Here is a 15,898-nt window from a genome sequence, read left to right as displayed (position 1 = left end):
AGATGATAAACATTCTGTGGCTACATGATCAGAGTTACTCCAGCACTGTTCGCTCACTCTTATCTAGTTCAGCTGCTAAAAACATCAGCTCAGGTGAACTGAGCTTATTCTACATTCCACAACCTTCACTAACTTAGATTTTCCTCCAAAGAATGGAGTGGTCAGTCCACACAAACAACTATAACGAGTCAAAATTGCCTCATGTATAGTACTTATATGACAAAGGGATTGTTCCTGTGGTCTCTGCTATATATTAAGTGTGTGTGTGTGTGTGTGTGTGTGTGTGTGTGTGTGTGTGTGTGTGTGTGTGTGTGTGTGTGTGTGTGTGTGTGTGTGTGTGTGTGTGTGTGTGTGTGTGTGTGTGTGTGTGTGTGTTTTCCAGGCCTGTGCTCCTCTGTACCAGTGGTCCACCTTTGGTGTCTCTGAGCGAGAGCCAGTGGGAACATGTTACCTGATGAGAGGAAACAAAGTGGTGGAATACTCACCCTGCAGATCAGGTGTGTTCCTCTCTTCTCCCTGTCTGTCTTTTCTAGGTTTAACATGTTTTGTTGTGGTTTAAGGACTTAACATTAGGATGAAAAACAGTGTTTGACTCTGACCACAGTGATCATCACTCATAGCTGTGATTGGGCATGCGTAGAATAGCATTCTCTTGGATCTATCAAGACGTGTATGGACTTGATTCACCTAGCACCTGTGACCATACCTAACAGTGATGTCACAGTGTCCTGTACATGAGCGCAGCAAGCTGACAGGTTTAAGCACAGGAGCTCAGCAAAAACATGACTGTCAGGTAGTGTTAAGTTACTGATACATTAAACAGCCTGTCAACAAAAGCCCTCTATTAGGTTTTATCAAATCTGTCCAGAAACAGTACTCACATGTCCACATGTAGATTGAAAGCTATTGTTTGCTGTAATTGTTCCTCTCTGCATACTGCCATGAAGAGATCCTTTCTGACTGCAATTCCAAAAATTGAATTGGTGTCCTCCAATGTTAATAAAAAAATCCCTCTTTGTGTTTCCTTGGACTCTTTTTCCTGACTGAGCTGCTGTTCAGGGATAGTGACACATAGAGGGTGTTTTTGTACTAAAAGACATCATGAACATGATCACTTCATTTGTCATTATTTGTTTTTGCACAGGATGACTGGAGTTCATTACTTGCATTTTACAACTTAGATTTTCATTGATTTCATGTCTTCCTCTCCTTATGCTATATTATATGATGTAATGTTGCTACTTTATTTCTTCATCCAGCGGCCAACTCACCAGAAGGGCAGGGCTTCTGCCAAGCTGGCTTCAGTGTTGACTTTCTGAAGGTTGGTAACCAATACTGACCCACACAGACTCAAAGTTATGCTAACTGGACTGTACTAACCCATATAGTGCTTTTCTAGTCTTTTTTGATCACCCAAAGGGCTTTTACACTGCATGTCACATTCATACACATCAACATGTGGAATGGAATTGAACCACCGATCTTGCGATCTATGGAACCGCCGCTCTACCTCCAGAGCCACAGCTGCCCCTACACACAACAGTGTTGACATCTGTTAATATTTTGGACTTAATGCTGCATCACTAGGAGTAGAGCCTACAGTGATCTGTTTATGGGAGAGTCTGGGATCACTAGTTGACTTTTATTTAGATCAGGTTGCACTGACAGCTAACAAGATGCTACAAATCGAGTGCACATGGACACATCTAAAGATCACTAACTGTGTGTTGTATCTAGTTTGTTTAATCTGTATTAAACTAAGAGTGTGCAGCTCTGTGCTTTGAGCTAAATGGTAACGTTCTGATACTACAATGTTTACCAAATGCACCATCTTAGTTTAGTGTGTTAGCATGTAATTAGCATACAATATAATGTAATTCTCTTTTTCCCCCCTGTTATTGTGGTGCAGAAGAACAACAGAGTGGTGGTGGGTGGACCTGGCAGCTTCTACTGGCAGGGTGAGTGTTACACTGCATGTGTGGATGTGTGTTGTTGTTGTTGCACTCTTAAAGCAAGTTTGGTGTCTAAAAATGAAGAGGAAAAAAACAGTTTGTCTGTGTCTGCTCTCACTATGTGTTAGTGGAAGGTGAACAGAGTACAGACTCTGTGTGGCTTGTCACCGTGAATAACAATCAGTACAGACTGAGGAATCCCCCACAAGCTGTCTGTGCCAGCTGGCAGCCACAAACAGGAGAGTTTCCCACAGCCCTCAAACAATACTTCTTCATCTCAACTAGATTTATTACCATCATTTTAGTCTGGAAATTGCTTTATTTAGTTATTTCTGTTATTTCTGCCACCAATGTATTGTTTTGTTCCTCCGTTAGAGTAGCCAAGTTAAGAGAATTTAAGAACTTTCTAATATTTTGTTCCTCTAATTGTGGTTGAGAATATAGTTGACTGTAATATTTTTGGAAGGCTGCTTAGTATTTCACCTCTTTTTATATTCTAGGGTCTTTGTAGTTGGATCTCTGATTTTGTAGATAGGGTTGTCTGATTTTTGTTTTTGAAGTTTTCTCACCAACAGTTTTGTTCTCCCCGAGCTACTACCTTACCGTGGTGGAGGGGTTTGCGTGTCCCAATGACCCCAGGAGCTCAGTTGTCGGGGGCTTTATGCCCCTGGTAGGGTCTCCCATGGCAAACAGGTCCCGGGGGAGGGGCCAGACAAAAGGTAGCTCAGAAGACCCCAATGACGAGCAAGATAGTTGGTCTTTCGTGTCCCTTGTCCGGACGAGGGTCACCGGGGCCCCCCCCTGGAGCCAGGCCTGGGGGTGGGGCTCGGAGGCGAGCGCTCGGTGGCCGGGCCTTCACCCATGGGGCCCGGCCGGGCACAGCCTGAAAAAGGGACATGGGACCCCTCTCCCACAGACCCACCACCAGTGAGAGGGGCCAAAGGGGTCGGGTGTGTAGTGAGCTGGGCGGCAGCCGAAGGCGGGGACCTTGGCGGTCCGATCCTCGGCTGCAGAAGCTAGCTCTAGGGACGTGGAACGTCACTTCTCTGGTGGGGAAGGAGCCTGAGCTGGTGCGTGAGGTTGAGAAGTTCCGGCTAGATATAGTCGGCCTCACCTCGACGCACAGCAAGGGCTCTGGAATAAGTCTCCTCGAGAGGGGTTGGACTCTCGTCCACTCTGGAGTTGCCACTGGTGTCAGGCGCCGGGCAGGGGTGGCAATACTTATTGCCCCCCGGCTTGGTGCCTGTATGTTGGAGTTTACCCCGGTAGACGAGAGGGTGGCCTCCCTCCGCCTTCGGGTGGGGGGACGGATCCTGACTGTTGTTTGTGCCTATGGTCCGAACAGCAGCTCAGAGTATCCAGCCTTTTTGGACTCCTTGGAGGGGGTGCTGGAAAACACTCCCCCTGGGGATTCCCTCGTTCTGCTGGGAGACTTCAACGCCCATGTTGGTAGCGACAGTGAGACCTGGAAGGGTGTGATTGGGAGGAACGGCCCCCCCGATCTGAACCCGAGCGGTGTTCTGTTATTGGACTTCTGTGCTCGTTACGGATTGTCCATAACGAACACCATGTTCAAGCATAAGGGTGTCCATATGTGCACTTGGCACCAGGACACCCTAGGCCGCAGTTCGATGATTGACTTTGTAGTCGTGTCGTCGGACTTGCGGCCCCATGTCTTGGACACTCGGGTGAAGAGAGGGGCGGAGCTGTCAACTGATCACCACCTGGTGGTGAGTTGGCTCCAATGGTGGGGGAGGATGCCGGTCAGACCTGGCAGGCCCAAACGCATTGTGAGGGTCTGCTGGGAACGTCTGGCAGAGTCTCCTGTCAGAGAGAGTTTCAACTCACACCTCCGGGAGAGCTTCAACCATGTACCGGGGGAGGCGGGGGACATTGAGTCCGAGTGGGCCATGTTCCGTGCCTCCATTGTTAATGCGGATGACCGGAGCTGTGGCCGCAAGGTGGTCGGTGCCTGTCGGGGCGGTAATCCCCGAACCCGCTCGTGGACACCGGCGGTGAGGGACGCCGTCAAGCTGAAGAAGGAGTCCTATAGGTCCTTTTTGGCCTGTAGGACTCCGGAGGCAGCAGACAGGTACCGGCAGACCAAGCGGAGCGCAGCTAGGGCGGTCGCTGAGGCAAAAACCCGGATATGGGAAGAGTTCGGTGAGGCCATGGAAAAAGACTTCCGGACGGCTTCGAAGAGATTCTGGACCACCATCCGGCGTCTCAGGAGGGGGAAGCAGTGCGCCGTAAACACTGTGTACGGTGGGGACGGTGCGCTGCTGACCTCGACTCGGGACGTTGTGGATCGGTGGAAGGAATACTTCGAAGACCTCCTCAATCCCACCAACACGCCTTCCGGTAAGGAAGCAGGGCCGGGGGACTCGGGTGTGGGCTCTCCTATCTCTGGGGCTGAGGTTGCCGAGGTGGTTAAAAAGCTCCTTGGTGGCAGGGCCCCGGGGGTTGATGAGATCCGGCCCGAGTTCCTCAAGGCCCTGGATGTTGTGGGGCTGTCATGGTTGACACGACTCTGCAGCATCGCGTGGACATCGGGGGCAGTGCCTCTGGATTGGCAGACTGGGGTGGTGGTCCCCCTTTTTAAGAAAGGGGACCGGAGGGTGTGTTCCAATTACAGGGGAATCGCACTCCTCAGCCTCCCTGGTAAGGTCTATTCGGCGGTGCTGGAGAGGAGGGTCCGTTGGGTAGTTGAACCTCGGATTCAGGAGGAGCAGTGTGGTTTTCGTCCGGGCCGTGGAACAGTGGACCAGCTCTACACCCTCTGCAGGATCTTTGAGGGTGCATGGGAGTTTGCCCAACCAGTCCACATGTGTTTTGTGGACTTGGAGAAGGCATTCGACCGTGTCCCTCGGGGGATCCTGTGGGGGGTTCTCCGGGAGTACGGGGTATCGGACCCCCTGATAAGGGCCGTCCGTTCCCTGTACGACTGGTGTCAGAGCTTGGTCCGCATCGCCGGTAGTAAGTCGGACTTGTTTCCAGTGAGGGTTGGACTCCGCCAGGGCTGCCCTTTGTCACTGATCCTGTTCATAATTTTTATGGACGGGATTTCTAGCTCTCGATTTACCAGTCGATCTTCGTTCCTACCCACACCTATGGTCATGAGCTTTGGGTAGTGACCAAAAGAACAAGATCGCGGGTACAAGCGGCCGAAATGAGCTTCCTCCGTAGGGTGGCTGGGCTCTCCCTTAGAGATAAGGTGAGAAGCTCAGTCATCCGGAGGGAGCTCGGAGTAGACCCGCTGCTCCTCCGCGTCGAGAGAAGCCAGATGAGGTGGTTCGGGCATCTAATTAGGATGCCTCCCGGACGCCTCCCTGGTGAGGTGTTCAGGGCACGTCCCACCGGTAGGAGACCCCGGGGAAGACCCAGGACACGCTGGAGAGACTATGTCTCTCGGCTGGCCTGGGAACGCCTCGGGGTCCCCTGGGAAGAGCTGGACGAAGTGGCTGGGGAGAGGGAAGTCTGGCCTTCCCTGCTTAGGCTGCTGCCCCCGCGACCCGACCCCGGATAAGCGGAAGAAGATGGATGGATGGGTGGAGTTTTGTTAATTTAGAGCCAGCCTCTTAATGTTTTGTTTTGTATAAATCATCATCTTTTTTTTGCGTTGAGTAAATATACAGTAGTCCTTCCTGATTTCCTTAAATTGTAATTGTGATAAAAATCTCTCCAAAGACCTATCACACCTAGTTCTGACATGAGACTCTTTAATTTTTTATGAATTGGGGTTTGCATTCATTTTCGAGGAATATAACCTTGGATTAATTCATTGCTATGTTCCAGTCTCCTCCACATATGAGGATGCCTGTTGCTTCAGACATCTGGTCAAATATTTTTCTATAGATGGAAATATCACTACCTGGTGGAATATAAACATTTAGTATTGTTACTTCAGTACCTTCTATCTTCCATGAAACCAGCACGTACCTTCCTTCTTTATCTTTAATCTCTCTGAGATATTAAAGTGGCCACTCCTCTTCTATGGCCAGGCATTTGAAAATCCCGTCCTTTCCAATTTTTCATGTTCGATTGAGTTAAGATGTGTTTCTTGCAGTAATGCAATGTGTACTTTTTTTTCAATTTGTTTTTATTCTTTTTATCAGGTTAAGGATTCCATGTATATTGAGTGAATCTTAAGGCTTTGGTTGTCAGTCATAACCTTTTCATGATGTTTGTACCTTCTTTCTCCCTGTGTTGCACTGTTTTTAAAACGTCATACATCCCAAAAACACTCATGAACTTTGAGAACAAGTGTACAAGTACAAGTACAAGTGTAGAAAAAAAGTCAATCGTGTTGAGTCCTCTTTATGTTTTGTGGTGTCTATTGCTTCCAATGATGTGGCTCAATCGAATCGAGCCTTTCTGGTGCATGTGATGTTAAAGTGCTCAAGGGGAGTTCCTCTCTACATTGAGAGAAGGGCCCTAAAAAATGGATGCTTATTTTAATTGACATGTCCACCGCATTTATGTGCCCCGATTACATGGAGTCCAGATTAGGGAATAGTCTCTTAGATCCTGATAGATTCTTACGGGGTCCAAAATCAAAATAGTTCAAGTTAAATCAGTATACTTATCTGGAGCGGTATGCTTTAAGTAAACATCAACACTTTACACTTTACAATTACTTAGTTGAATGTGCATTTGGTTTGAATCCCTGTAGGTGTTCTGTGAGGGTTTCCCCTCTCGTTGTGCCTCTCCGGTCGTGTTTGATGTTCCCTAGGTCATCTGCCACAATGAAAGAAGTTGAAGCTCTTGGTGGTCTTTGTTTATTTGGGTAGTAATGACAGTGACCGGGAGTCCTCTGTGGCCTCCGCTGCACATCTGGATGCCCTCGTTGTAATGGACCTGTAGTTTTTCCAGGTAGGGGGCTTGGAATTACATTTTCGGCTCCCTCAGGACTTTCTTCACCTCGGTGTACTCAAAGTGTTTCTTGAGAACTGTAGATGGGTAATCATGGTTGACGAAGTAGCGGTTGTTGTTAAAGTACACTGCTTTCTTCTGCCAGGCTCTACGAATCACTTCTTCCTTTACTCTGTAACTCACATACTCACCCGTGGTTCCTCCGATTCAGCTGCCCGAGTCCGGTGTGCTCGTTCAATCTTGAGCTCTGTGACTTGGGGGAAGTCCAGTGTTTCTCTCAGTAGCTTCCCCTCTGGAAAGAACAGATGTTGTCCCCCTCCTCCTTCTCAGGTGTGCCGTGGATTGGCAGGTTATCCCGGCGGGCTCACCTTTCTTGATCAATTAGCTTAGCCTCCATGCTAGTTTGGCAGTTTTTCATTAGCTTAGCCATAGCCTGCAGTGCTGTCTCAGCTTCGTCGATCCTACCTTCAGCTTCCTCTAGTCTGTTGCTCGTTCGGTGTATTTCTTGTTTAATTAAAGTTGTTGATTATTGGCCTGTCTGAAATCTTTTATCTCGCTCAGAATGCTGCGCAGAGAAGTATCTTCTTCGTTGTCTTCATCAGGCCTGTGCGTCCGGTTAGCTAGAGTTAGCAGGGGGCATTCATACTCATTCCTTGTCACTGCAGTGTTCTCCTATTTGTTTTTTTATTATTATTATTATTATTTTTGTCATATTTGCTTCAATTTGTTGTTTAAAATATTTTCAGTGATTTTCACGCTGTTTTCTTTAAGTATCAGGGAGCACCGAAATCAGGCTGCCATCTTGTACATGACCCAGAAATAGGCAGCTTGGATTTTACAAGTATAGGTTTACTGCTAGAGCAGCTTAGTACAGAACAGAAAAGGCATCTTGCCATCAGTTTTAGATTATAACCTTTTTTAAAGAGTATCTTTATGGCATATAGTGATTACATTTTGAATATGTGTTTATATTTAATGGGATCTCCTACACAGACTCCAAAAAAGTGAGATCCTTTTATATCATTTGTTTTCCTCACAATACATTTACTGTCATATGCAGGTTTAATGAGACCTCACTGCAGTTATGGAAGTTGTCTACAAAGTCAAATCTCTGATAAGAAGTGGTGCTATAGTATAAAAAAGTAAAGATTGTAATATTAAATGTGAGAGGTGTTTTGATGACATGGCAGTGTTGTTTGGCAGGGCTGCTATGCGTTTGTGGTTTTAGATGGTGCTGGATCAGCATGAGCAGGGTGTGTTGTGTTATTGTGGGCTCTGCCTCCTGTGGGGATTACAGAGGCACATACAGCAAAATCATCTAAAAGTCATATGTGTTGTTGTGACAGTGGACACACTGGACTGAAGCCTGCATCACCACCAACTTAAGAGTTTAATAAGCAGATAGAGTCCATGCTGGTTAGCTTTCAGACAGGGTGTGTTTATCAGCTGTGTGTTATAATCCATGTTTGTCCATTTGTCTGACATTAAAGGGTGTGACACAGAATATGACTGTACAGCCTGAATCAAATCAGTCACACTAATGTTTTCTCCCTCTATGGAGAGGTTGTTTCTGGGGTGTGTTAGCCTAATTATTGTTTCCTGTTGAGTCAACACTCACAACAAACCACATACTCACGTCCTCTTACACACAGCTCTGTTTCTGATTAGTCCATTGTTACCACTGTGGCTCATTTAATAAATAAAATCATTGGTTCTTTATCTGCTATTTGCTTTCTTCTGTTCTTCACTCCTTGTTTTGAACTCCTACCTCTGCTGTCCTCTCCTTCTCCTTTTTCCTATCCTTGGTTTTCTCCTTGGTTTTCTTTGTCAGTTCTCCCCCTTGTTTTCTTCTTGGGTTCTACTCTCCTTGTTCTCTTTTGTTCTGCTCTGATTTCTAATGTTGTCCTCCTCTCTCTTCAGGCCAGCTGATTTCCGATGATGTCTCTGAGATTTTTCAACGGTTCAACAATGATTACATTACTCCCTATGGAAATACCCTGGCCACCAAGTCAGCCGAGGCCCTGTTTGACGACAGTTACCTAGGTAACCGCACAGACACACAGACACACAGACACACACACACACACACACAGACACACACACACACACACACACACACACACACACACACACACACCGTATTAGGACCTGTGCTTTCCACTCACAGGTGCATTAATGAGAACACAGGATAAAGTAATAGAATGTTTTTCAGTGTTCATATGCATACCTGACTTTCAGACTGTCTTAGAATATCTATTTCTTATGCACTTCAATAGAAGTTCAAATGGTATGCTTAAGTTGATTGTTTCTTTGTTTCTTTAATATTCTATTTTCAAAGTTCTCATATCTACATGAAAAAGTTGAATAATAGTTGAGAACTATTTTATTTATCACAGGATTTTAGTCTGAAATAGCAATTTGAAAGTGTGCATTTTTCAAATCTGAAGAATTGCCCTTTAAAAGATAATTAGCATAATGAACAGTGCCTTAAGCTGAAGGAGATGAAAGGCATCTCATATGCCACTGTCTGTTTGGTTGATGTAATGTCTAGTTACAGAAAATAATTGTAAAGAATTAAATTGCAGCCATGATCAGAACAACTACAATTTAATACTGCCCTCAAATCATTAGCTCTAAGGAAGAATATCTGACTCAGTGGAGTAAGTAAATGTAGCAACAGATTAGAGGAACATGTTTTGACCACTCTTTCAAAACATTTCATGATCTGGGAAGTTAGGCCTATGGGCCTAAAATCTTTAAAATGCTTGTGATGAAATGTATAGAAAGAGTGCCCTTTGGGCATTTTAGTAGGCAGGTTTCTGCATACCAGGATCCACTCCAGTTTGTGTACAGGAGGGGTGTTGACGTGGATGATGCTCTACTTTATATGCTAAAGTAGAGCAGTGGGGGTGGGCACATGTCCTTGTTATAATGACGTTATTTTTAATGTTTTGCATCACATGCAAAAGTGAGTGACACCGCTGCGCTGACAAGCCGGAGACGTGTTGCTCCTCCTTACTTCCAAGTCACTGTCATTAACTTTTAACCTGCAACACTGTAGGAATATATGAAAGCTCTTGTGTCAATAGTTACACATTAAAACAATATTTATTTGCTCTATAGAACGACCCTGAAACATGAGCAAACATGCTGTGTCGGTTCGGATCAAAGAGATGCTATGATTCTATTTGCTATGATCTTGTACTGTCTGAGTCTGGATATTTCCTTGCTGTATGTTGTCTGTCTTTGTTAGAAGACATTCAATTTCCCCTCTAATGGATTAATAGTACTTCTTAACATGTTATGTGTAGTTTTACTGAATGAATCCACATCTCTCTGTGTGTTGACCAGGATATTCTGTGACAATTGGAGACTTCAATGATGACGCAAAGGAAGGTAAGGATAGAGATGGATAGTTCACTCATCTCATTGGTCAGAGTGAGGCAGTAACACTACCAGGTTTGGTGTTTGATTCCAGCAGGGACCGTCCACTTTAGATACCTCTGCTGTGTGATCATGCATTTACCTTTTACATACACTGTACAACACCACACTGAACTACAGTGCACTAACCTACATTAAGCCCCATCCTTAAAACACAGAGAGCAGAAGAGAGGAGACATTAGCATGACCTTAAATGATAGTAAAACACAGCAGAATCTCACACACAGCTGAAATGTGTGTGTTCTCAATTAGTGAAAGAATCTACACTGTACTGTAATGCACCACACTGCACTACTCTGCATGTTATTCTGATTATTTGATGAAATGCTTCATGTATATACAGATATGTTAGATACTTACTAAACTAGTCAGAATGAAGTCTGTATTTCTCACCTTCATAGATTATGTGACTGGAGTACCCAGAGGGCAAAAAGCACTGGGCTATGTAAGTATTCATGTACACTGCATACACTACATAGAGTCATATCCTGTCTCCTTGACTATGTCCTGTTCAATTTTAGTCATCTGTGTAACTGGTCAGAGAGTGACTGTGTTCTCACTGTGACTGACCAGTGAAAATGTTACTGTTGTGACAGTAACTGTAAGGGCCTGATTTACTAAGATCCCAAATAAAGGTACTAAATTGCGTGCACAGTGCAATAGATTGCGCGTTTCGTTAACATGCGTTTTGAAGGTGATCTACTAAGAATAAGTGTGTAAATGAAAACAGGAGCAACAGGTGCAGACAGCAGTATTTAAATGAGGGTTTTGTGTCTTAATGGAGAGTTTGGACGAGCAGAAAGCTGCAAGCATGAAATGAAATGTGATCAGGTTCTAGTGGAAGAAGTGAACTAATATATTGACTTATTACAAAAACAAATATTACCAGAAAAACCCACATATGGGAGATTATTAGTGACAAAGTCAATGCTGTTAAAACCAAAAATATTAATACAGGTGGAAAAAATCCGTCCTGTGTGTATTCTGTCATTATGTCTCTGTCTCCTCGTCTCCATAGTAACAGCAGGTTAATACCTGTCCTTCAAAGGTTTTATTAATAGAAACAGTTACCATAAGTAAAATCACCTTCAGGTTTGGTAAATCACAATGCTTGTGCTAAATAACATATTTACATTTTCTCCTCCCTGTATTTTACACACTGGGGTTAAAACGCCTCATATTACATATTCATTATGGCAGACATACTAAATGAACAGCATGTATTATCTTACACAGTTGAAAGACACAAACCTCAGTGTGCTGCGTTAGTAGATTAGCTTGCATATTTTTTGCAGGTGATGTCAAGTTTGCACATGTTTTTACACACAAAGACCTTTAATAAATCAGACCCTAAGAGTACTGAGAGCAGGGTGTTAATGCTGAATCCTGAAGTCATTTGTGTAAAGCTCACTTATTGTATTTGATGTTTTAGGTGAACATCTTCAACGGCCACAACATGGAGTCCATGATCAACTTCACAGGAACTCAGGTGAGCTGAAGGACAGCAGGCCACATGATGAAAATACACATTCATTCATGATTATATTTAGATATAGATGATTATGTTGATTGAATGAAGAAAGTGAAAAACAGACGAGGGCACAGTGCAGCATCTGGAGGGGTTGAAAGTAAAGACACATTAAAATCATCTCTTCCATTAAAACAAGCTTTTTTGTACATTAAAAGCCCCCTTAAAAATTCTCCAAATCTCCACTGAAGGAGATTGTCCTTCAGTGGAGGTTCCTGCTACAGAGACACACGTAATTTCCCTGCAAAGGATTAATAAAGTATATCTAACGGTCATAACCCCATAAAATGACCCTGAAGTTCCTGCAGTGGAAATGGACCTGATGTTAGCCAGAAAAGTTCATTTCCTGGTAGATAACTTTGCTATATGAACAGTGTCATTTATTGTTCACTTTGTGATTGTGAAGGTGGAAACCAAAGAAACATGTGGAAATAAAAAAAGAGCACTCCCAACTTGGAATTAAGAAAAAAATGTGAAAAGGTCAGCTGACTGGGCTGCTATGCTGGTATTTTCCTAATAAAACACAAGATGTGTGAACACCTGTCCCCCTGGAGCACACATCTCAAATGATCTATGTGATATGATATGTCAGCTTTCAGTCATTAATCCTCTGCTTTTTATTGTGATTGTTTTCAAATGGTGTCAGAACACAAGGAGTGAAACCTCTCAAAGTATAGAAGAGCATGTAAACTATAAAGTCCAAATATAGAATTCTTTTGACACTGCAAATTACTTCATGGCTAACTTTTCAAAACCACTGATCTCAAACATTTGAGGAGAATTATAGATGAGAAGAGTGAGTGAGACAGAGGTAGAAGGAAGAATGCTGTGGAAACAGGCAGGGGAGGAGTAGAGGTTGTCATCAGCAGAGTTAATGATAGAGTTCCTCTTTACTTTCCTCTCTGTCCTCCATAACTCACCCTCTGTACTCACCAGCCTCTCTTTTATCTCTTTCCTGTTACTTCTTTCTCTTTGAAGCTTTGTCTCAAGCTCTCTTTTCTGCTTGCTCTCTCTCACTCTGCAACTGTGGCTCACTATTACTCTGTATCTCTCCAGGTTTCCATGCCCTTCTCTCACTCTTTAAACCCTGTCTGTCTCTTTCTCAGCTTCCCTTCAGACCAGGGACGTCAAACATACGGCCCGTGGGCCAGAACCGGCCCACCTTCCTTCCTTCCTTCCTTCCTTCTTTTCATCCCTCCTTCCTTGCATCTGTCCTTCCTTCCATATTTCCTTCCTCTCTTTCTTTCCTTCCTGTCTTCTTTTCGTTCCTTTTATCCTTCCTTCCATCTTTCCTTACTTCCTTTCTTCTTTCCTTCCTGTCTTCTTTTCGTTCCTTTTATCCTTCCTTCCATCTTTCCTTACTTCCTTTCTTCTTTCCTTCCTGTCTTCCTTTCGTTCCTTTTATCCTTCCCTCCATCTTTCCTTACTTCCTTTCTTCTGCCCTTCCTCCCTTTCTTCCTTCCTTCCATCATTCTGTCCGTCCATCATATCTTTCTTCCCTCCCTCCCTCCTTCCTTCCATCTTTCTTTCCTGTCTCCTTTTCGTTAGTTCCTTCCTTCCTTCCTTTTTTTCTTCCCTCCTTTTAATGATCCGGCCCACATGAGATCAAATTGGGCTGTTTGTAGCCCTTGAATGAAAATGAGTTTGACACGCCTGCTTCAGACTATTTGTCTTGTATGTTATTTTCATGACCGTCTCTTGTGAGTCATTGGGTGGTGTTTTTGACTCAGCCTCTTCCACTTCTTGGAAATTCCGAACTTATCATTCTGTAATTGTCAAAATACTTTCCAAAACAAAGAGGTCAGAGGTCAGGCTTAGTCACAAAACTATCTCTTGAACTCAGAGACATCAGCATTGTGGGAATTTGCTGGAAGATTGAACTTGTTAGTCTCAATTCAGTAGAAATGATACGATCCATAACTGCTGATGACAATGTACATTCAGTGTCAGCATATGTATGGATCACATAGCTAAACTCAAAAAATACATCCAAGGAGCAAATCCACTTATTCAAACCAGCCAGATGTTAAAAAGGTCTAAGGCTAAGGCTCTGTCAGTTTCAACACAAACCATCATTCCATGTGTTTGAATCTGCAGGTCTGCTCTACCAGCTGAGCCCCAACCTCTAGTTAGCTATTATCACTTCATATAATTGTCACTAAACTACTGAAGTGTACATCCTGAAGTGCATGTAGCTCTGGAAAACCAAGGCAGCTGCCAATGAGCCACATGTATGCATCTGGTTAGGCCAGATCATAAATCTAAGTATAAACAGAGGTGTATTAAATCACATCTGGATTTTAACTGGATATGAGACACATGAAATAAAAACTTTGAATGGGCCTAAGACATTGGCTCCACATAACATTAGGAGTAACTACATATGATATCAAGAACTTTGGGGGGTTGGTTGGATCACATTCTTCATAGAAAGAAAAAACTGATTTTTCAATGTGATTAAATTTGATACATTTAATTTAGACTTGGTTCATTTAAACGTAAACCTTAAAACCTTTTTTCTTTTTATTAGCTGAACATGAGCTCCTCCTCCTCTTCCTCCTCCTGCTGAGTCAACAGCTTGTAAAGTGGAGCATGTCTCTTCTCTGATGTAAGCTGTCAGTAAATGTAGTTCAGGAGGGCAGCTGAGCTGAACTGAACATGCTGCAGCACACATCAGAATAACACATCCTAACAAGGCAGGACAGTTGATTAGTATTGTTAAACCAAGAATGGATACGTATCAGTGTGGTTTGTCTTGAGCTTTATATTTAGTAATTTACTGCATTGACATGTTTGATATCTGACATTTTAGTAAGCTTATTGTTTCTGCTGTCTTTTTATTTTATATTTTGAATCCTCTCTGTCTTGTAGATGGCTGCTTACTTTGGCCACTCAGTAGCTGCTACTGATGTTAATAAGGATGGGTAAGTCTGTCTGTCCATTATTATATTACCTGTAATGCCCCCCCCCCATGAAACAAGATTAAAAGTCTTGTTTTGTTGCTGTAGATGAGTTACTGAGCCATGAATATTAAATAGCATGACATTGATGTGACACCATGCTGATAATGGAAGACTGCTTGTCTCTCATGTTAAACATGTTCAATGATGTGCACTGACATCATGACTGACATCTGACAGCCAGTGCAATAAAAAATGTGTTATTAAAGTAAACAAGTTGATATAATATACAATATATAAAAAGTGTGTTTAATGAGGCAGAACATGCATTATACATGTTTGTTAGGCCTTAAGGAAAGGTCATGGTGTGTAAGTTCATTCTTTCCATGTCTTTACTCAAGGTTCATATAAACCAGACCATGAAGTGGTTGAAAGGTATCTAAAATTGAATCACAACACATACACAATCTCATTCTTTTATTCACATTTCCTCTATCTGTCTGTTTGGCAGTTTGGTTGATCTGCTGGTTGGAGCTCCTCTCTTCATGGACAGAGGGTCAGATGGTAAACTGAAGGAAGTGGGACAGGTAGGAAACACATACATATAGACACATATTCCCAAAAAAGAGCATCTGTGGCTGTAGTCTAAAATAGATATACATATAGATAAATTCATGTTGGAGCTAAGGTTAGCATACTAACACACTAATAGATGTTTTTCAATTATAGTGGAAATACTTGTTCAAGTTGAGCCACGAAGAACTGCAACTAAGCCATGCTGGCACAGTGCAAGTGTTTTACTACAGCACTGCTTCCAGCTATTGGCGAGTACTATTGTATACATGAAAAACATATGTCTCCAGAAGGAACTGTGTGAAATCTGATTGCCCTAAAGTGATGTCACTTGAGTCAGCATTCGGTGGGGGCTAAACACTACATATATAGACATTATTTGCACTATAAGATGGCTGTTCGGTCAATGGTCACGTTTCATTATTGGTAATATAGGCACCAGGTTTTAAAAAGAAAGAAGGATTCATGGAATAAAAAATATATCTCTGGTTTTTCTACATTGATCCTTATTTAAAAAGCTGTTCAACAATGTTATAGGAGTGCAGTGCTAAATTTAGTCTTATTACAGATCTGACCTGGGCGTAGGGCATTGAACACTTAATTAAGCTGATATGAATGAGATAAAATGA

At 43.3% G+C, this 15,898-nt stretch overlaps 1 protein-coding gene across 1 annotated transcript in view; it reads left to right on the top strand.

Annotated features, from left to right (window-relative positions):
- The window catches only part of itgav (integrin, alpha V), a 58,365-nt gene that overhangs the window by 18,780 nt on the left and 23,687 nt on the right, over positions 1 to 15,898 (top strand). Inside the window, exons 4-12 of the mRNA XM_053328031.1 lie at positions 383 to 497; positions 1,260 to 1,321; positions 1,910 to 1,958; positions 8,745 to 8,867; positions 10,176 to 10,220; positions 10,670 to 10,713; positions 11,701 to 11,757; positions 14,668 to 14,720; positions 15,208 to 15,283. Coding sequence (XP_053184006.1) covers positions 383 to 497; positions 1,260 to 1,321; positions 1,910 to 1,958; positions 8,745 to 8,867; positions 10,176 to 10,220; positions 10,670 to 10,713; positions 11,701 to 11,757; positions 14,668 to 14,720; positions 15,208 to 15,283 — 624 coding nt within the window. The remainder of the gene's footprint in view (positions 1 to 382; positions 498 to 1,259; positions 1,322 to 1,909; positions 1,959 to 8,744; positions 8,868 to 10,175; positions 10,221 to 10,669; positions 10,714 to 11,700; positions 11,758 to 14,667; positions 14,721 to 15,207; positions 15,284 to 15,898) is intronic.

This window comes from Scomber japonicus, chromosome 11 (assembly GCF_027409825.1).
Source record: "Scomber japonicus isolate fScoJap1 chromosome 11, fScoJap1.pri, whole genome shotgun sequence".
Classification (NCBI taxonomy): domain Eukaryota; kingdom Metazoa; phylum Chordata; class Actinopteri; order Scombriformes; family Scombridae; genus Scomber; species Scomber japonicus.
The sequence above is the reverse complement of the archived record's forward strand: the minus strand, read 5'-3'. Positions and strand labels throughout refer to the sequence as shown.